Genomic DNA, 18,920 nt, shown 5'->3' on the forward strand with positions numbered 1-18,920 from the left:
AGATCCTTTATGATATGCTAATGAGGCCAGGGACTAGTGTGCAAGGGTGTTAGTTCCGACATCTCAGCATGTTAGCACACCCACAGGGGCGTGCTAACATGCTATTCAATGTCCACTGCTTAGTGTCATCTTCTGCAGAACGCTGGCTTTAGAGTCAGTGCACATGGTCAGAAGTCACTGGCACTTTGATACAGCAGGCGGTCACCATTTGACCTGCAACCGGCAGTAGGACACTATCAATTTGGATACCTGTTAGCCGCACCATTCACCCTGGGATATTTACCTTACGTGTGGTTCGGTTGTTATTCAGGTGGTCTTGATAATCCAGGACTTATCTATTGTCTACATCAGTCCATCTGGTCTACAATATCCCCGGATGAACCCCCTTGTTTGGGATTGAGGGGGGGTGACGTGTCAGGATCAGGAACTGTAAGCGCCTGCTTCAGCACATGGTGTGCCTTCTAGACTACAGGAGGCCCCTGAGTAGTGCGGAGTACCCTCTTGTGGGGCCAATTTTTTCTTCATTCTATGTTATTTGTTGCAATGATTGTAATCAGGCTGTCTGTATTGATTTATGTATCTAGCCTGTGTATCCATTAGGCAATAGTACAAGAATAATGGTCCGGTAATGATATACTATTGATGGCAGGACCAGCATGTGAGTGTACGTTTGACCTGATTCTGACTAGACTGTCTTTTATTCAGCACTAAGCACGTTATTTGCGGGTTAGTTTCTGGTGGATACCTTCATTGTGTTGTAGGTGAGGGCATAATAGGTAGGGGTAGCCGATATGGAGTGGGGTCTCCAAGTATCTTAGGGTGCCGATTTCCGCTGTTAGGCAAGGAGCAGTGTATGGCGAGGGCCCTTCCCCTAATCTCCCAAGCTAAGTCTAGGCCTCACTGCACTATCTGCCCTCACGATTCCAACATATTAGTATCTTTAGTGTGCATCGCACGCAACACCTATGTGTTAATTTTGACCTATTTTTAGCTAGTTGATCATAAAGTATTAGATTTTAGAGGGTTGGTTTGTGGTCTTTTTCTCTGCTCAAGCCCCCGGTGTTCTGACGCTCTGCACAGCATATGCGATGATGTGATGTCATCGCGTCTTCTGTCTCATGCTGATTGGTGGAAGACAGAGCCAGCGACATCATCCTCTACCAATGTGTTCACGTCTGTCTGCATGATGATGTACATAGCGGTGACATCGGGCGGCAGGCAGCAGACGGGTGGCAAGGAAGGGCATGGTGCAGTCTGCAGTCCACTTTTTGCAATAATTTAGCTGTCTCGGTCCGCAGGCTGGACTGGCAGAGGGCCAGATATGGCCCGGGTGCTGCACTTTCCCAGCCCTGCTCTAAAGGCATGTTTTTGGTGGAAGCCAAAACTCATCACGAGGAGGGATGTTGAGAATATGTAAACAGTGTTTATAAGGACTCTTCTGTGCAGCTGTGCCTGCTGCCAAATTGGATTGCACCTCAGCTCAGATGTCATGAGTATCCTAAGATGTCTGATGTAATAAATGTCATGTTCAGATGACAGAGAAGGATCAGGCTCTTGACGATACACTGTGACAAAGGAAGATATCCCCAAAGATTGAGAAAGTAAATTGTTGTGGGAAAATTCAACCCAAGGAAGCAAATCAGGCCAATTATCTTAGACAGAATTTAAAAAAATCTGTTGTTACAGTATTGCTCCAGACTGATTCTCTTAGTCTACCCATTTGAGGGCGATAGGCAGAGGAGAAATCGAAGAAAATTTTGAGATATTTTCAGAGTATCATCTAGGACCTTGAAACAAATTGCACACCACGGACACTATATGAGGTCTCCAACACACATCCGTTAAACACGTGCGTGTTTGGTCCGTTTCCGTATATACTGGAGACACGGACAAACGTGCACCAATGTTAGGCTATGTTTGAGGTCACACGTGCGTTATTCCATAATGTGCGTGTACGTGATCCGTATGTGTTTCCGTTTTGCACAGAAGCATGTCCGTTTTCTGCACGGAACACGCACACACGGACCCCATGAAAGTCAATAGGTATGTGCGCACAAGTACGTGACATGGATGCATCTCCGTATGCTCCGTGTACGTTTTGTGCTTTTTTCTAGCGATGTCGGTCATTTTTTCTTTTCCTGTGTAAGTCGGTCAATCTCCCTCAGTCCGTCGGTCGGTCTCTCTATGTCTGTCTGTCTCTCTCTCTGTCTGTCGGTCAGTCTCCCCCCTCTCTCATACGTACCGATCCCCAATCACCGGCGCAGCGCTGCACGGCTGTTAAATAAACTCCGGCGGCTTTTACTATTTTGAAAAAGCCGGCCGCTCATTAATCAATCTCGTATTCCCTGCTTTCCCCGCCTACCTATCTATAATTGGTTGCAGTGAGACACGCCCCCACGCTGAGTGACAGCTGTCTAACTACAACCAATCACAGCCGCCAGTGGGCAGGTCTATACTGTGCAGTAAAAAAAATAAATAATTAAAAAGAACAGCGTGCACCCCCCCCCCATTTTGATACCAGCCAGGGTAAAGTCACACGGCTGAAGGCTGGTATTCTTAGGATGGGGAGTTCCACGTTATGGGGAGCCCCCCAGCCTAACAATATCAGCCAGCAGCCGCCCAGAATTGCCACATCCATTAGATGCGACAGTTGTGGGACTCTACCCGGCTCTTCCCGAATTGCCCTGGTGCGTTGGCAATCGGAGTAATAAGGAGTTAATGGTAGCCCATAGCTGCCACTAAGTCCAAGATTAATCATTGCAGGCGTCTCCCCGAGATACCTTCCATGATTAATCTGTAAGTTACAGTAAATAAACACACAATGAAAAATCCTTTACTTACAATAATAAACACTAACAAATACCCTCGTTCACCAATTTATTAAGCCCCAAAAACCCATCCATGTCCGGCGTAATCCACGGAGGTCCCGTGTCGCTTCCAGCTCTGCTGCATGAAGGTCACAGGAGCTGCAGAAGAACACCGCCACTCCTGCCAGATCCACACAGCAACTAAGGTGAGCCGCGCGATCAGCTGTGCTGTCACTCAGGTAACTCGCGGCCACCGCTGGATCCTCCACCTGTGACAGCAAGTCGCCCGAGTGACAGCGATGAAGTCACAGGTGAGTTGCGGTCTCGGATAGAGGATCCAGCTGGCCGCGGGTAGCCTGAGTGACGGCAGCGCTAATCGCGCTGCTCACTTCTGTCACTTAGGGGATTAGCGGTCACCGGTGAGTCCTTCACGGGTGACCGCTAATCAGTACGCGACACAGATAGAGCCGCAATATGACAGTGAAGTCGGGTACAGTTCACCCGAGTTCATTCTCAGCGCGCGACTCTGTCTGCTGTCTGCGGGTATGCATCAACGACATTTAGCATCACACACGGAACATTTCACACGGACATCACGCTCACATGTCAGTTACGAATCTCACGCACACACGGGCATTACACACGCACACGCGATTAGCATACGCCGTTCACACGAATGCCACACGGATCATGAAAACGGACATAAAAACGGATCACGGACCTGAAAAACGGCCCGTATTACACGTGCGTGCGTTTTCACGGATGTGTGTTTCAGGCCTGAGCTGGAACATCTTGGAACCGGAATATTTCTTTGGAGAGCACTTGGGCAAGATATGAAACAGATGAAAATGCAGGTAATGGAACAAAATGAGACATTTTAAAACAACGGTCCACTATGACCCAAATGATAGTGAACCCTTGCGCCCCGGCTCCAGGAAGATCTGTAATAAGATCTGTGGAAATTTCAGCCCAAAACTCTTATAGAAATGGTAGAAGCCGTAAAGCACTAACAAAGCTTGAGAAGATTTGAACTATGCACACGGAAAACAGGATGCCACACACTCTGAAATCTTTTTTCCATTTTGGCTACTAATATAAAGGAGTTTCATGATTTGTTTTAAATCAAGGTGACCGCAGAAAAGAGAAGAATGAGCCGAAGTTAAGATTTTCTGGCAAAGTTCTTTAGAGATGAGGAAAATATTTTAGGTGGTAAATTAGCATAAAAACAATAAAAGCAAGAAAAAATTCAACATCAGTTACATGTGAGAATGTGTCTTCTTTTTTTGTTTTATGAAGGAGCTTGCCCTGACTGAAGAAGTAGACTTCCAGATTAATTCCATATCTAAGTCCTCATTAATGTAGGTGGACAATTCCTTAGGGGTACTTCTCACATAGCGAGATCGCTAGCGAGATCGCTGCTGAGTCACAGGTTTTGTGACGTACCAGTGACCTCATCAGCGATCTCGCTGTGTGTGACACTAAGCAGCGACCTGGCCCCTGCTGTGAAATCGCCGATTGTTACACACTGTTCTGTTTAATTTTTTGGTCGTCGGGCTCCTGCAGGGCAGCACGCATCGATGTGTTTGACACCTTACCCAACTACCTCGTTCACGACTCACATAGGCGTGCATCTTCGTTGTTTTCTTCGCCCTCTCTGTTCCGATTGGTGATCACTACTGCGTTCGGATTGGCCACTTCCATCCTCTGTTCTGGCTTGTAGATCGTAGTACATTTGAGAGGGCTGAATTAACTTGTCCCGGAGTGCGTGTAGCAGCAGATCGTAATACAGTCCATTCTGCATCTGGACTGTAGGATGGACAAGGATGGAGAAGGATGGAAGCGCTATTATGTTGCCTTCTCTAAAGGCAAGGCAACCCAGTTACAACGCAGTTACAACCACCAATCGGAGCAGAGGGGGCACGGAAAAGGCAATGTAGATGCACGCCTATGTTACTAATCAAGATTTGATTCGTGCTATGTGACAGGGTCCCAGCGACCTCCATATCGTTGCTGCGTCATTGGGAAGATCTGACTGTTTGACAGCTCACTAGCGACCCTGTAGCGACGTACCAGCGATCCTGACCAGGTCGTATCGTGGTCAGAATCGCTGGTACGTCGTTTAGTGTGACGGTACCCTTAGTCTCAAGAAGATATAAGGGATAGACTCTCCATTTGCGAAGTTCAGTTCTAAAGGCCAAGTCACACTAAGCAACATCGCTAGCAACATCGCTGCTAAGGAACGTTTGTGACGTTGCTAGCGATGTTGCTGTGTGTGACATCGAGCAACAACCTGGCCCCTGCTGTGAGGTCGTTGGTTGTTGCTGAATGTCCTGGGCCATTTTTTAGTTGTTGCTCTCCCGCTGTGAAGCACACATCGCTGTGTGTGACAGCGACAGAGCAACAACTAATTGTGCAGGCAGCAGGAGCCGGCTTCTGGGGACGCTGGTAACCACAGTAAACTTCGGGTAACCAAGAAGCCCTTACCTTGGTTACCCGATATTTACCTTCGTTACCAGCGTCCGCCGCTCTCAGCTGTCAGTGCCGGCTCCCGCTCTCTGCACACGTAGCCGGAGTACACATGGGGTAATTAACCCGATGTGTACTGTGGCTAGGAGTGCAGAGAACAGGAGCCGGCACTGGTAGTGTGAGAGCGACGGATGCTGTTAACGAAGGTAAATATCGGGTAACCAAGGTAAGGGCTTCTTGGTTGCCCGATGTTTACTGTGGTTACCAGCATCCGCAGAAGCCGGCTTCTGCTGCCTGCACGCGTAGCAGAGTACACATCGGGTAATTAACCCGATGTGTACTGTGGCTAGGTGTGCAGAGAGCCCGCGCAAAGCGGTGTGCGCTGGTAACCAAGGTAAATATCGGGTTGGTTACCCGATATTTACCTTAGTTACAAAGCGCAGCATCGCTTCCACGCGGCGCTGGGGGCTGGTCACGGGTTGCTGGTGAGATCTGCCTGTGTGACAAGCTCACCAGCAACCCGTGTAGCGACGCTCCAGCGATCCCTGCCAGGTCAGGTTGCTGGTGGGATCGCTGGAGCGTCGTTTAGTGGGACATCTCACCAGCGACCTCCTAGCAACTTACCAGCGATCCCTATCAGGTTGTATCGTTGTTGGGATCGCTGGTAAGTTGTTTAGTGTGACTGGGCCTTAGGAAAAAAGGTATGGTGCAATAAAACAAACAATGAGAAGATAGTGTTTCAGCCTTGTTTGAAAAAGATGTCTGCGAGTCCTGCTAAGGAAAATGACAGACATAATGGCAGCAAAGTATAATTTCAGAGGAGGTGAATAAGGAAGAGCTTTGAAGAAATTTTGAAAACTAAAAGATCCCCACTGCACGTTCTGGTCAGACGACTAATCAATAAGTGAAGCATGTAGGTTTAGCCACAGAAGTCCCAAGAGCATTGGTTCATCAGAAAGTGGCAAACTAAAAATGAAATGTCTTCAACGTACAGTCCTCCAATTTAGAGAGTCATCTTGTCTGTCCAAAATTGGATACGACAACCAGGAATTGAGGAAGCATTCACTGAGATAAGTTTCAGAAGTGTCCACAGAAAAGCAATAGGAATTTTCAGCCTTTTGGCTAATGAGAGGGCAAACAAATTCTCAGCAGCTCTGGAATCAATGAATGCTTGTCTCGTGAACTCAAAGGCACTGATGATAATAGACATAGGCATGAGATTGTCTTTGGTGGAAGATAGTGTTAACCCCAAAATGATCCCTCCTCTTTAACCTAGAATCTGCTTCTATGTTTAACCTTGAGTTTGAAATAGTTCATGTGACAGCAATTCTGTTCACCATAGTATAGATAAAATCCTTAATTTAGGTTATGGGATCTTTCAGCCAACAATCATTTCTTCTGGCCAGTTTGCCTGGGTGGTTGTATGCCATCTCTCGAAACAGATTTTGAAGGTGCTCTAAAATTTGGTACCGGATAATCTTGAGCTGTCTTCCTTGACCTCTCCCTGTCTTAAAAAAAAATCAATTCACTTGAGTGACAAGGGAAATCAAACCGACAAAGTAAGGTGTAAAATCTCTACCGCCAACTTTGTCTTTACTAGAGACTGGCATAGAAATTATTAGAAGAGTTTCATTATTCCAGTTCAAATCTGATGACAATCTTTGGAAGAGAATGGCATAATGTTCCACAGGGTTAGTCCCTCTTCTAATCTGCAGTATAGAGTAAGCAGTAAGGTGGACAGAAGGCAGACAAGAAGGAAGGGAGAGAATGCATCAAAGTATCGTCTTGTTCCCATGAAGGTACTGTACATCCCAAGCCACTACATGTCTTGACAATAAAGAAATATATAAACCACTTTTGATTTGTCAGAAAAATGTTGTTGGAGACAAAGTTTAAATAGTACAGTGCATAGATTAACAAAGGGCCCTGCAGGTGTTAGGATCTCCTTACTCCTCTGAGCAGGAGTAGAAAAACATGGAGATGATCCCCAACATGTCTTGGATAAAAGCTAGGCTCTGGCAGTTGTTGAGAAGCCAAAAGAGACACATCAGGAGACTGAGGCAATGTGTCCATATGGGCAAAGAGGTCACACGCACAGTTTGGACAACCTCCCATTGGCTCACAGCAATTTGTATAACCAGTCCGGATAAATCCTCTGTATCCAACAGCAAAAGTATTGTTGATGTAGAGACATGGGGGTCAGTGGGAGCTCTCGTCCACTGACCCAGCTGCCTTTAGAAAGACAGCATGGCCCAAGGCTCATCCCAACTGAACGCTCGACCTCCTTAACCGTGGGTGGAACACTACTCAGACAACACAGGGTGAGGGAATCACAATGTTAAGACTTTATTGGATCCCCAAACAACTAACAGCATATGACACAACCAGCAAAACCACAGAATGTAACCGGCAACAGTTTCTCACCTTTCCGCTGGCTCACCAGGGATTAGAATGTCCGTGCCTCAGAGCGTCCAGGGCTACTTACTCCAAACCAGCAGCACCCTGCTTTCGGTGGGCACCCACCGAGAATGGAATAATGCCAGATTTAGGAAGCTGGCTGAGGGCCGCAAACCCTGTTGTCAGGTGACGGGATTGTCCCAAGCTGGATTCCTTCCATAGGTAGCCCTTGATATTTCAGCCGAATCCTTGCATTCGATGCTGAAGTCCATGTAGTATTATAATCCAGGTTCGGTTATGGCTTGCCAATCGGATCCGCAGATCCTAGATTGGTATCCTGTAGCAAGAGTCTAGCCGGGCAATGGACAGTCCTCCTTCTTACACCTCTGAGCTCTCCATTCAGACCATGGGGGTCTTCACGATTGGTGGATAAGACTGGGCTCTTATTGGCTAGATTTCAAGCCATATACAAAATATCCCTAATAGTAATGGTCTCTGGCAGAGACAAGCGAAGTTCACAATTGATTTGTCTGGGTATCTGACCTTCACTGGCCAAGGCAATTACATGAGTCAACAAGAACTTTAACACTAGACTCTTGAGTCTTGTAGAAACAATGGGGGGCTTATCCCCCGTTTATAAACAAACTATCATCATGTCTGGCTGAATTTTAAGAAACTTAACCCATGCTAGGCACTGACAGAGTCCATGTCGTCACAGCTGACACTGGACCTTTGGAATCTATGGGTTGAATATTCTGTTGTGGACTCAACTGGTGAGGTGGATTCTCAAAACCATAGGACAGAGTGACCAATACAAACTGGAGGTGATGATAAAAAAGAGCTGATCTTGCTGTATGGTATGTGGAATTAGCAAAATCCAGTAAAGCAGATTTGCAAAGCAGACAGAAAAACGCAGTTGAGGATACAGCAGTACCAGGACTAGCTGAGAAAAAATGGTTATCAATTGCCTTGAAACATCAGAGCTAGAGGTGTGGACAACACCAATGTAATGAAACTGTATAACATCAGTCAAGTAAGATTAGTTTGTCTGCATCCACATTAATGTCTCTACACAAAGAGTATAGCACTCTGTTTACTCACTGAAGGAACTCAGAACCATTGGGAGGTTTCCTAGAAGAATACTGAGAGGTGTCAATTGTGACACCTCAGCCTAGGGAGCCAAGCTTCAAAGGATGGACAGATGGTCACTGTAGTCTGGCTGGATATTTCGGAGTTACAATATGTAGGGGGTGGTTGGAATCACAAACTATGTAAATTTCAAAGTGTTTGCCCCTAAATTAGCCCTCAGTCAAGTTACTGAGTAGCAAGTGGAATATGATAATCTAGACCATCCTGAAAACATGAGAACAGGACCAGGCATACAATAGGGAGGGGGTTACATGTGGGGGTCAACTGTGGTTGGTTGTGATGCATAAGTCATTTCTCATTTCCTAAAGGAAACAGAAGATACCGTAAGTGTAGGTTTAGATTTAGGTATTTCTGTTATTTCTCCCTTTTTACTTTAAAACTGTTTTGCATATTTGTGTGTCACTTTATTTTTGTCTTTTATACCTTTTATTGTAAGCACTGTACTTTTTATATTAAAGCTTAAATCTTTAATATGTTTGATCCTTGTATGCCCTAAAGAATCCATAGTCTTACAGAGAGTGTGCGATCCTTTTGATTGTCTGACGGTGGCATATATTTCGGGTACTCATCACCCAGTGTCTTTGATGAGTGGTGGCATAGTGGAAGGATGCAAAGCCCGGGGCTGGGATAGGTGATCAACTATTTTAAACTATGAAAAATAACATGAAAAAAATCCTCTTTTTTAATGTAGCATTTAATTTGATGTCCTTTCTACATTTTTTTGTTGCCATTTTTTATTTAGTGCAATTCTGTAAGTGCATTTTTTCTATGTGTTTCTCAAGTACTAGAAGGAAACTTATTGGAAAAATGTCAGCGAATAGTGCATTTTGACTAAAAACCACTTTCATATGCCATGGAGAATTATGGGGCAACTAGTGCCACAAATTACAACAAAGCAACTAGTATTATTTGTAAAAAAAAATTACATTGTTTCTTTTTTTTTAATCCATAATATTGATTTATGTGATCAATACAGTAACTACAACACTATCTACTTGTCAGCAGGCTAAGGGAATGAACACTGTATGTGTTGCTAAGGAAAGTTGCGATTATTGTACAGTATTCCTATGGATCTTCTTTAAGGGACATCCAATGTATGTTTGTAGTGTGGGAGCTTTATAACATTAGTCCAGGGGTGTGGTGACAGCTGGGAGATGTGCCTCCAAATAGTAAAAGTAGATGTTCTTAGAAGCTGTGATGGGTGACTCAAAGTAAACTGGAAGTCAAAGAGAGAACAGAAATTATAGAGATTAGAACAGAGTAAATGCTCCGCTTGTCATCAGGGTGGAAAGCTGTTATCTCCATAAAACTGCATGCTCCATGTGGAACAGGCGAGGCTACCAATATGTACCGTATATGCATTTTAGCTTTCTTCTGTGATGCAGTGCCCGATCCATAATGCAGCGGAACTCACTGACTTACAAAGGGGTCTACCACTTTTCGCCGGTTGGACTAGAAAAACAGCATTGTATTCTGCACTAATCTGTGATAGCGGCTCTGAACTAAGCTACGGCAGGAAAAACTATTCCAATACATAAAGGAATCTAAAGGTTTATTCACAATTTTGGGTCATGATGCTTTTTTGTTATGATTAATAAAACATTACGTATCAAGAAGAGATTTATTCATTCAAATCAATAGGAGGCGTATGTGGAGTACCCAGCTGACGCCTGTCACGACCTCACCAGAGTCCGCTCCTGCGACTTCTGCTTCATTCACCAGGCGCCGCCGTGGGCTGTGCTTACGATGGGGGAGGAGTCAGTGGCGGTGACTCTGGTGGGCGCAGGCTCATCCACTAGGCTGGGTTTTCCTGGTGCCTGTAGTACCAGTGGCTGAGTGTAGGTGGTGTGTGGCTTCCAGCTGAGGTTGCCACAATTCAGCTTCAGCCAATGGGAAGACACCACACCCTTTGTATCCCCTCTTCTGTCTGCTGGCCATTGCCAGATATAGATTATATACCTGCTAGACTCTGGTTCTCCCTACTCTGATTATTAATTCCTGCTTTGACCCCGGCCTGCTCTCTGACTACTCTCCTGCCTGCCGAAGTTGTACCTCGCTACCCGATCCGGATTCGACCTCTGCATTGTTTTCTGATTATGTCCTTGCCTACCTGATTCTGTCTCTGTTTTACATTTCCCGGTTCAACCCTGCTTGGCTACTACACTCATCAGACTGCAGCCTACCACAGGTAGTGATCTTCAGGGCCCTGTGTAATTCCAAATCTAGGGGTAATAATCAAATATAGGGGTTAAAGGGTTTCAGGTTCTTGGGGTCCTGCTTTGTGAGCTGCTTTCCTCTAGCCTGTCCATTATAGCCAGTCTGAGCCTGTGGATCCAGGCACGCTTTACACCGCCACTATCAGAAGATGGGGCATTTCCAACTGCCTGCTGCAGCCGTCAACACCAGGAACAGCTGATCGGCGGGGGTGCCGGGTGTCCGACACCTACTAATTAGACATTGATGACCTATCATAAGGATAGACAACCAATGCTAAAGAAGTGGCCAACCTCTTTAAGATCACTGATATTCAGAATTACATCCAGATTCACATTACCCACAAGTAGATGTTCTGATAATCACCAGACTTTCACTGCAGCATAAAGACTCATTGTGAACATGGCAGTGACCGGAATAACACTAATGATTTATTAGGTGTACCGGCTGGTTTTCATGCAGTATTTCTGGCTACTAACCATACAAACATTTTACTTCATAAACAGAGAAAATGTAACTGCACACCTCAAAACCTGGTCCTGCAATCATACAACTGAGTAAGGGCTAAGGGGGCATTTATACTGCTGTGATATGTTGGGCTACCAGAAATTAGATGTGCATTTACAATGCATGATGCCAAGTGTTAACATGTTTGTTGGTTGGCGCTACAGACATGCACCGAACGTAATACATTGTTTAGTGCACAAAGGCTGTCATTGTTCTCGACAGCACAGGACCTATTTGCACAATACGAAGTGCTGCCGAGAACAATGATCTTTTTTTTGCTCCCTGTTTGGGTGATCAGTAGCCTGTTTAAACTGAGCTGTCCTAAGAACGCCAGTTGACAATAATCCGGCACTTTACACTTTATGACAGTGAAGCACATCTTTTTGTAGAAGACAATTCTTTAACCTAAAATTGACAATTTTTTACATCATGTTTGATGAAACCTTCGGGAAACATTTGCTTTAAAACGCGTATTTCACTTATATTACATTCCGAACTGCCTGTTCCCTTTTACTTTACTGGCAGAAACTCACTAATGCCGAGCGTAATAAATCGAGGATGAGAACCTGGTTCACAGCGCACTTTACACGTCAAGTGGCCTTCCTTATAGACATTGTATAGCGCCGGCGTACTGCACTGCTCTGCCTCTCTGCCTGCGGCTGGACTGCACTGCTCTGGCTCTCTGCCGCGGTCGGATTGCACTGCTCTGGCTCTCTGCCGCGGTCGGACTGCACTGCTCTGCCTCTCTGCCGCGGTCGGACTGCACTGCTCTGCCTCTCTGCCGCGGTCGGACTGCACTGCACTGCCTCTCTGCCACGGCCGGACTGCAATGCTCTGGCTCTCTGCCGCGGCCGGACTGCACTGCTCTGTTTCTCTGCCGCGGTCGGACTGCACTGCTCTGGCTCTCTGCCGCGGTCGGACTGCACTGCTCTGCCTCTCTGCCTGCGGCTGGACTGCACTGCTCTGGCTCTCTGCCGTGGCCGGACTGCACTGCTCTGGCTCTCTGCCGCGGTCGGACTGCACTGCTCTGCCTCTCTGCCGCGGTCAGACTGCACTGCTCTGCCTCTCTGCCTGCGGCTGGACTGCACTGCTCTGGCTCTCTGCCGCGGCCGGACTGCACTGCTCTGGCTCTCTGCCGCGGTCGGACTGCACTGCTCTGCCTCTCTGCCTGCGGCTGGACTGCACTGCTCTGGCTCTCTGCCGCGGTCGGATTGCACTGCTCTGGCTCTCTGCCGCGGTCGGACTGCACTGCTCTGCCTCTCTGCCGCGGTCGGACTGCACTGCTCTGCCTCTCTGCCGCGGCCGGACTGCACTGCTCTGGCTCTCTGCCGCGGCCGGACTGCACTGCTCTGGCTCTCTGCCGCGGTCGGACTGCACTGCTCTGCCTCTCTGCCTGCGGCTGGACTGCACTGCTTTGGCTCTCTGCCGCGGCCGGACTGCACTGCTCTGGCTCTCTGCCGCGGCCGGACTGCACTGCTCTGCCTCTCTGCCGAGGCCGGACTGCGCTGCTCTGCCTCTCTGCTGCGGCCGGACTGCACTGCTGTGCCTCGCCTCCTTGCAGTCCTCCACATGCGTCCCTCCTGCATCCTGCCCCTGGGGGCCTGTGTGCACCGCACAGGTCTCCTGGGAGTGAGCTAAGGGTATGTGCCCACATAGCAGACTACTGAAAGTTTTGGCAGGAAAAACGCAGCAGAAAAAAGTGTGTTTTTTATTGCATTTGCGTGTTTTTTTCCATGTTTTTCCATCAGTTTTTCATGTTGTTTTAGTCATGGTGATCGCGAGGGGTTCCTGTGCTGTACTCCCGCTATCACTGCCGGGTCTTCGGCTGATGTTACAGACAGGACCCGGCACTCACTGCCCGGACCAGTGCCCAGGCTGCTTCCGGTAGTTTAACCCCCTGAATGCTGTGATCAATGCGAAATGTAAAAAATGCAGCAAAAACGCAGCATGGTCATACAGCCTTAAAGCGCTAGCGCAATAATTCCTGGAAGAGCCTCTCAGCCTATGGTTGAGAGGTACTAGGTACCTAAGGCATCCTTCCACTAGGGGAGGTGCCCGAGCAACATGGTCAATTAGTTAGTCTATGTCCGTCTAGCCAGCTAGTTGTCAGGTCCCTTTTGTCCATTGTCTGTGAGCTCTTCCCGTGTCCATATACCTGTTCCTTGTCACCTGGTACCTGTCGTACCCTCCTGGTCTGTGGTCCAGTCTGCCTCAGTTGTCCCGGCTGCACCTGCCTGCACTAGTGATTCTGCCAGTCCGTCCTGGCGTCCTGTCTGTCTCAGCCATCCCGGCTGCACCTGCCTTCACTACTGAATCTGCCAGTCCGTCCTGCCATCCTGTCTGTCTTCGCCATAGCAGCTGCACCTGCCAGCACTAGAGATTCTGTCTGTCCAAACCTGAGCCCATTCCTTTCCTGAGAGTCAGTTGCCACAGTCCCGTACACTGCCCTGGGAGTGGCACCTGACGTCTACTTGGTAGGCGCTTTGTCAAGCTCTCCCAGGTCTGGGTAAGCCCATAATTTCAAAACAGTAGTGAAACTGACTTTACTGAAAAAGCATACTAAAAGAAATGCATAAAGAGAACATATATAACCTATTCGTAGTATAGGTCATCAAAATTAGATCTGTTGGGAGTCTGACACCAGAACCCCCATCAATCAGCTGATATCTGCTCCGGTAGTGACCAGATGTAAGCAGTGTATGGGGTAGAACAGTACAGCGCCATACATTGTTTAGTGGCCCTGCCGAGTACTGCAGTTTATCTCCAATTCAAAAGTGCCAGAAGATAATCTAGCTTTACTGGTAGAGAAGGCATCTGTTGCATGAACTACTATAATGTGCACAGATTCAGACAGTTTGTCGAATGGCTCATTTTGGAGATCATCACTCAATACCAATGCAATGTTTCTTGTCGTGCCACATTTCTAGCAAGATGTTTTATGTGAATTTGAAATGTGCCCCTAGGGTGATTTCTTGAAATGTTGCACGCTGCTGCCAAGGTCCCTCATGCCTTTCCCAATGAATAACCTTGGATGGCTTGATAGTCATATATCCTCATTACCTTTCTCCCCTAATGTTCCAAATCTACATCAGTAACACTTCTCAGGGAGAGAGCCACCTAGCCAAACACTAGCGATCAGACAAAGCTATTACTCTGCCAAATTAGATGTGCAAAGAGCTAGCATTCATCACCCAGCACATTTATCACAATTTCTGATGGTGAAAACCACCAATGCGCACAATGGGAACTAACCAGTGCTGAAACCGAGCGAGCCAAGAGCAGTAAATAATGGATGGAAGGAGCAGACCTGATTGTGATTATAGGATTGTAAGAGGTAGAGCGTCTGAAATATTTATCAATCGTTGCCACATAATGGTCTGATGGGAATCTGATCTCCACTCTGATGTGCTGGCTCAGGCCTGTGGACTCAGCTGTGAGTGGAGTTGGTAGAAATGCATCGACTCCAGCTTCAAAATGTAAATGTATGTTATCAATTTCTGAATAAAATGTGGAATTTGTTACATATTTCATAGGAATTTAAGGGCAATGTGGGTGAATAACCTGATATTAGTATTTTAATTCATATCTAATTATTATACATGGGCCATGGGTTCAGCCGACTGCGACCCCAATGCACATGTAAACATGGCGTGTTCTCCGAGAGTGAGGTGATTAGGCTAGTGCCAACCACTTCTGTCGGTGGCTTATCTCCAATAGGGTCGGGCATGTTGAATCCAGAATACCTGATACTTTGCTCCCTCGGACCTCTAACAAAAGGTCTGGCCTATATATTTTACTGAGTACCAGTACCCTACAGCTGATATACAAATTTAGGAACATCTGCTGATCCCAAAGCCAACATCTACAAGGAGTTTGTATGTTCTCCCCGTGTTCCTGTGGATTTCCTCCCACATTCCAAAGACACCAATAGGGAAATTATATCATGAGCCCGATGGAATCTCCGCAAAGTGCTGCGGAATATGATGGCGCTATATAAGCGAGTATAATAAGAAAACTTCACTTTAGGTCCACTGCCTCGAAAGTCAAAGCAGAGAAGGATTGGGGTGTTGGATTTCAACATGCCCGATCCTTTCATCTTAAAAATAAATAAATGCTGTGGTAAGGAGCAGACCTCGTCGTCAGAGCTGTCTGGCCATAACTTATTTCCCTCTCTAGTCAGAAAACGTGAACAGTCTAGCCAAGAGTACATGTGTATGGGGGAGAAGGTCATTAGGAATAGCTTATTATTTAAGGTGCATAAGTATGGTAGGATTGGGAAGCAATATGGGAAATGAGGACCTAAAGATCTGCTGACAATTGGACCCCAACTCGCAGATATGTACAAATTCGGCCAACAGGCTAAAGTGTATTGGGACAACTGTTTGTCGGGGGAGTTAAAGGGGTTGTTGGTTCTAGAACTACAAGTCTCTAGTCACTGTGTCCCTCTATGTGTCCCTCTATATGACTGCAGACTTGGGAATCCTCACATCTTGCGCACTGTGAGCTGTGAGGATTCTCTGGTGTCAGAGCCAGTAACGGTGGTCACAACATGACCACAACTACGTGATATGCATACCCACCCCCAGAATCCAACTCAACTGTTTCCGGCAATACACTTGCATTGAGCGCTTTGGAAACAGTCTTGCCGGACTCTGCCTGGGAGTCTGCATATCACATAATGGCGGTCATGTTGTGATCACTGTTCCTGACTCTGACACCAGAGAATCCTCACAGCTCACAGTGCGCACGATGTGAGGTTTCGCTAGTCTGCAGTCACTCTGCGCCCTGTATGTGACTACAGACGTGTGAATCCTCACATCTTGCATACTGTGAGCTGTGAGGATTCTCTGATGTTAGAGCCAGGAATGGTGGTCACAACATGACCACAACTATGTGATATGCATACTCCGCCAGAATCCAACTCAACTGTTTCTGGCAATACACTTGCATTGAGCGTTCAGGAAACAGTCTAGTTGGATTCTGGCTGGAATATACATATTCATATCGCATACTCGTGGAAATATGATCCCATTCCTGGCTCTGACACTGGAGAATCCTCACAGCTCACAGCGCACACGATGTGAGGATTCCCAAGTCTGCAGTCACATAGAGGGACACAGAGTGACTGCAGACTTGTGGATTTGGACCGGACAACCTCTTAAGGAACTGGCATGTCTGGACTTTGGACTGCTGATTCTGTTTGTCCCCTGGAGATAAGCCACCACACATGGCCGGTGATGGCTCCCTCAGAGAACACTGGAGAGCTCGATCTGTGAACGGGACAACCAGCAGACGGCTATCTAAGGTGTATGGTGGGCTAATACACAGAAATAACTACAGATGCTACTAACATAAACGGGATCTTCCAACAATCTAGTGTCTGATGTCTATGGCCAGGGTTATCCTCACCTCAGGACTGCCATGTCACACTCAGGAAACATTTCTGGTAGGCTGTGAAGGCAGGCTGCCATAATACAGCCGCTCTGCCAGTGCTTCTCAGCCAGCTGTGTGGAGGCATGGAAGTATTGGCATGTGAGGGGAACCCTAATGGACTGGCCTCAGTAGAGCAGGGCTGTGTGTACTGTGCCAGGGGACATAAGGCACGAACCAGGGCACACATTCATGACCTCACAAGACCTCAGGGTATGCCATCAGGGGTCCTGTGTGCCAGCTGGGCACCAGTGTGACAGCATTGACCCCTCACGTGCCGGCTGCCATTAGCAAGCCTTTGTCAGCAGGCTCTGTGGTGCGTGTCTGTGGAGTGGAGACAGGGGTGGCGCCTGGCGGAACGTTCACGTGTAGGGAATATGGATGTAAATATGGGTGAAGCCGCCCATACTGCCAGCTCTGGGGTGGCTGAGGTGCCACACAACTTTCCCCTGTCAGCACACACACTCCCAGAGCCGCAGTAACTTCCCCGCAGCAGGTGCCGCCTCCTACCTGGATGGTGCAGCAGATCTCGCTGTCGTCCGGCAGCCGCACGGTGCAGCGCATCTCCACGGTCAGGGACCTCATACTGGGGGTCCGCAGGCGGATCATCTTCATACTCCCCGAGTGCTGGGCGCACTGGCAGCCGAACATGCACCTCGTCTTACAGATCACAAGAAGGGGCGAAGGCTGCTACCAGGAGCGCACAAGATGCATCTCCTGTCTCTCCACCTCCCCTGCTCTTCCCTCCCTCCACACAGTGACCGTGGTGGGGCTGGGAGGGAGTCTGTGGAGGCTGGATCTCCCGGGATGGGGCAGTGTGGAGGCTGCTGCAGGAGGCTGGATCTCCCGGGATGGGGCAGTGTGGAGGCTGCTGCAGGAGGCTGGATCTCCCAGGATGGGGCAGTGTGGAGGCTGCTGCAGGAGGCTGGATCTCCCGGGATGGGGCAGTGTGGAGGCTGCTGGAGGAGGCTGGATCTCCCGGGATGGGGCAGTGTGGAGGCTGCTGCAGGAGGCTGGATCTCCCAGGATGGGGCAGTGTGGAGGCTGCTGCAGGAGGCTGGATCTCCCGGGATGGGGCAGTGTGGAGGCTGCTGCTGGAGCTGTATCTCTGTGGCAGGGGCAGTGTGCTGCTGCTGAAGCTGTGTCTCTGTGGAAGGGGCAGTGTGCTGCTGCTGCTGAAGCTGTGTCTCTGTGGAAGGGGCAGTGTGCTGCTGCTGCTGGAGCTGTATCTCTGTGGCAGGGGCAGTGTGCTGCTGCTGAAGCTGTGTCTCTGTGGCAGGGGCAGTGTGCTGCTGCTTGAGCTGTGTCTCTGTGGTAGGGGCAGTGTGCTGCTGCTTGAGTTGTATCTCTGTGGCAGGGGCAGTGTGCTGCTGCTGGAGCTGTATCTGTGTAGGGGCAGTGTGCTGCTGTGGAAGCTGTGTCTCTGTGGTAGGGACAGTGAGCTGTTGATGGAGCTGTATCTCTGTGGTCGGGGCAGTGTGCTGCTGCTGGAGCTGTATCTCTGTGGCAGGGGCAGTGTGCTGCTGCTGGAGCTGTATCTATGTGGCAGGGGCAGTGTGCTGCTGCTGGAGCTGTATCTCCGTGGTAGGGGCAGTGTGCTGCTGCTGGAGCTGTATCTCTGTAGTAGGGGCAGTGTGCTGCTGCTGGAGCTGTATCTCTGTGGTAGGGGCAGTGTGCTGCTGCTGGAGCTGTATCTCTGTGGTAGGGGCAGTGTGCTGCTGCTGGAGCTGTGTATCTCTGTGGCAGGGGCAGTGTGCTGCTGCTGGAGCTGTATCTCTGTGGTAGGGGCAGTGTGCTGCTGCTGAAGCTGTGTCTCTGTGGTAGGGGCAGTGTGCTGCTGATGGACCTGTATCTCTGTGGTACAGGCAGTGTGCTTCTGCTTGAGCTGTGTCTCTGTGGTAGGGGCAGTGTGCTGCTGCTTGAGTTGTATCTCTGTGGCAGGGGCAGTGT

General features: G+C 48.3%; 1 protein-coding gene across 2 annotated transcripts in view; it reads right to left on the minus strand.

The window, feature by feature from the left end:
• The window catches only part of FRMD3 (FERM domain containing 3), a 276,523-nt gene extending 258,295 nt beyond the window's left edge, over positions 1–18,228 (minus strand). For both annotated transcript variants that reach the window (XM_075318304.1, XM_075318296.1), the window contains exon 1: positions 17,481–18,228. In XM_075318304.1, the coding sequence (XP_075174419.1) occupies positions 17,481–17,621 (141 nt within the window). In that variant the 5' untranslated portion in view covers positions 17,622–18,228. The remainder of the gene's footprint in view (positions 1–17,480) is intronic.
• Between the last annotated feature and the right edge of the window lie 692 nt (positions 18,229–18,920).

The sequence above is a fragment of the Anomaloglossus baeobatrachus genome, chromosome 1, assembly GCF_048569485.1.
Source record: "Anomaloglossus baeobatrachus isolate aAnoBae1 chromosome 1, aAnoBae1.hap1, whole genome shotgun sequence".
In the NCBI taxonomy this organism is placed as follows: domain Eukaryota; kingdom Metazoa; phylum Chordata; class Amphibia; order Anura; family Aromobatidae; genus Anomaloglossus; species Anomaloglossus baeobatrachus.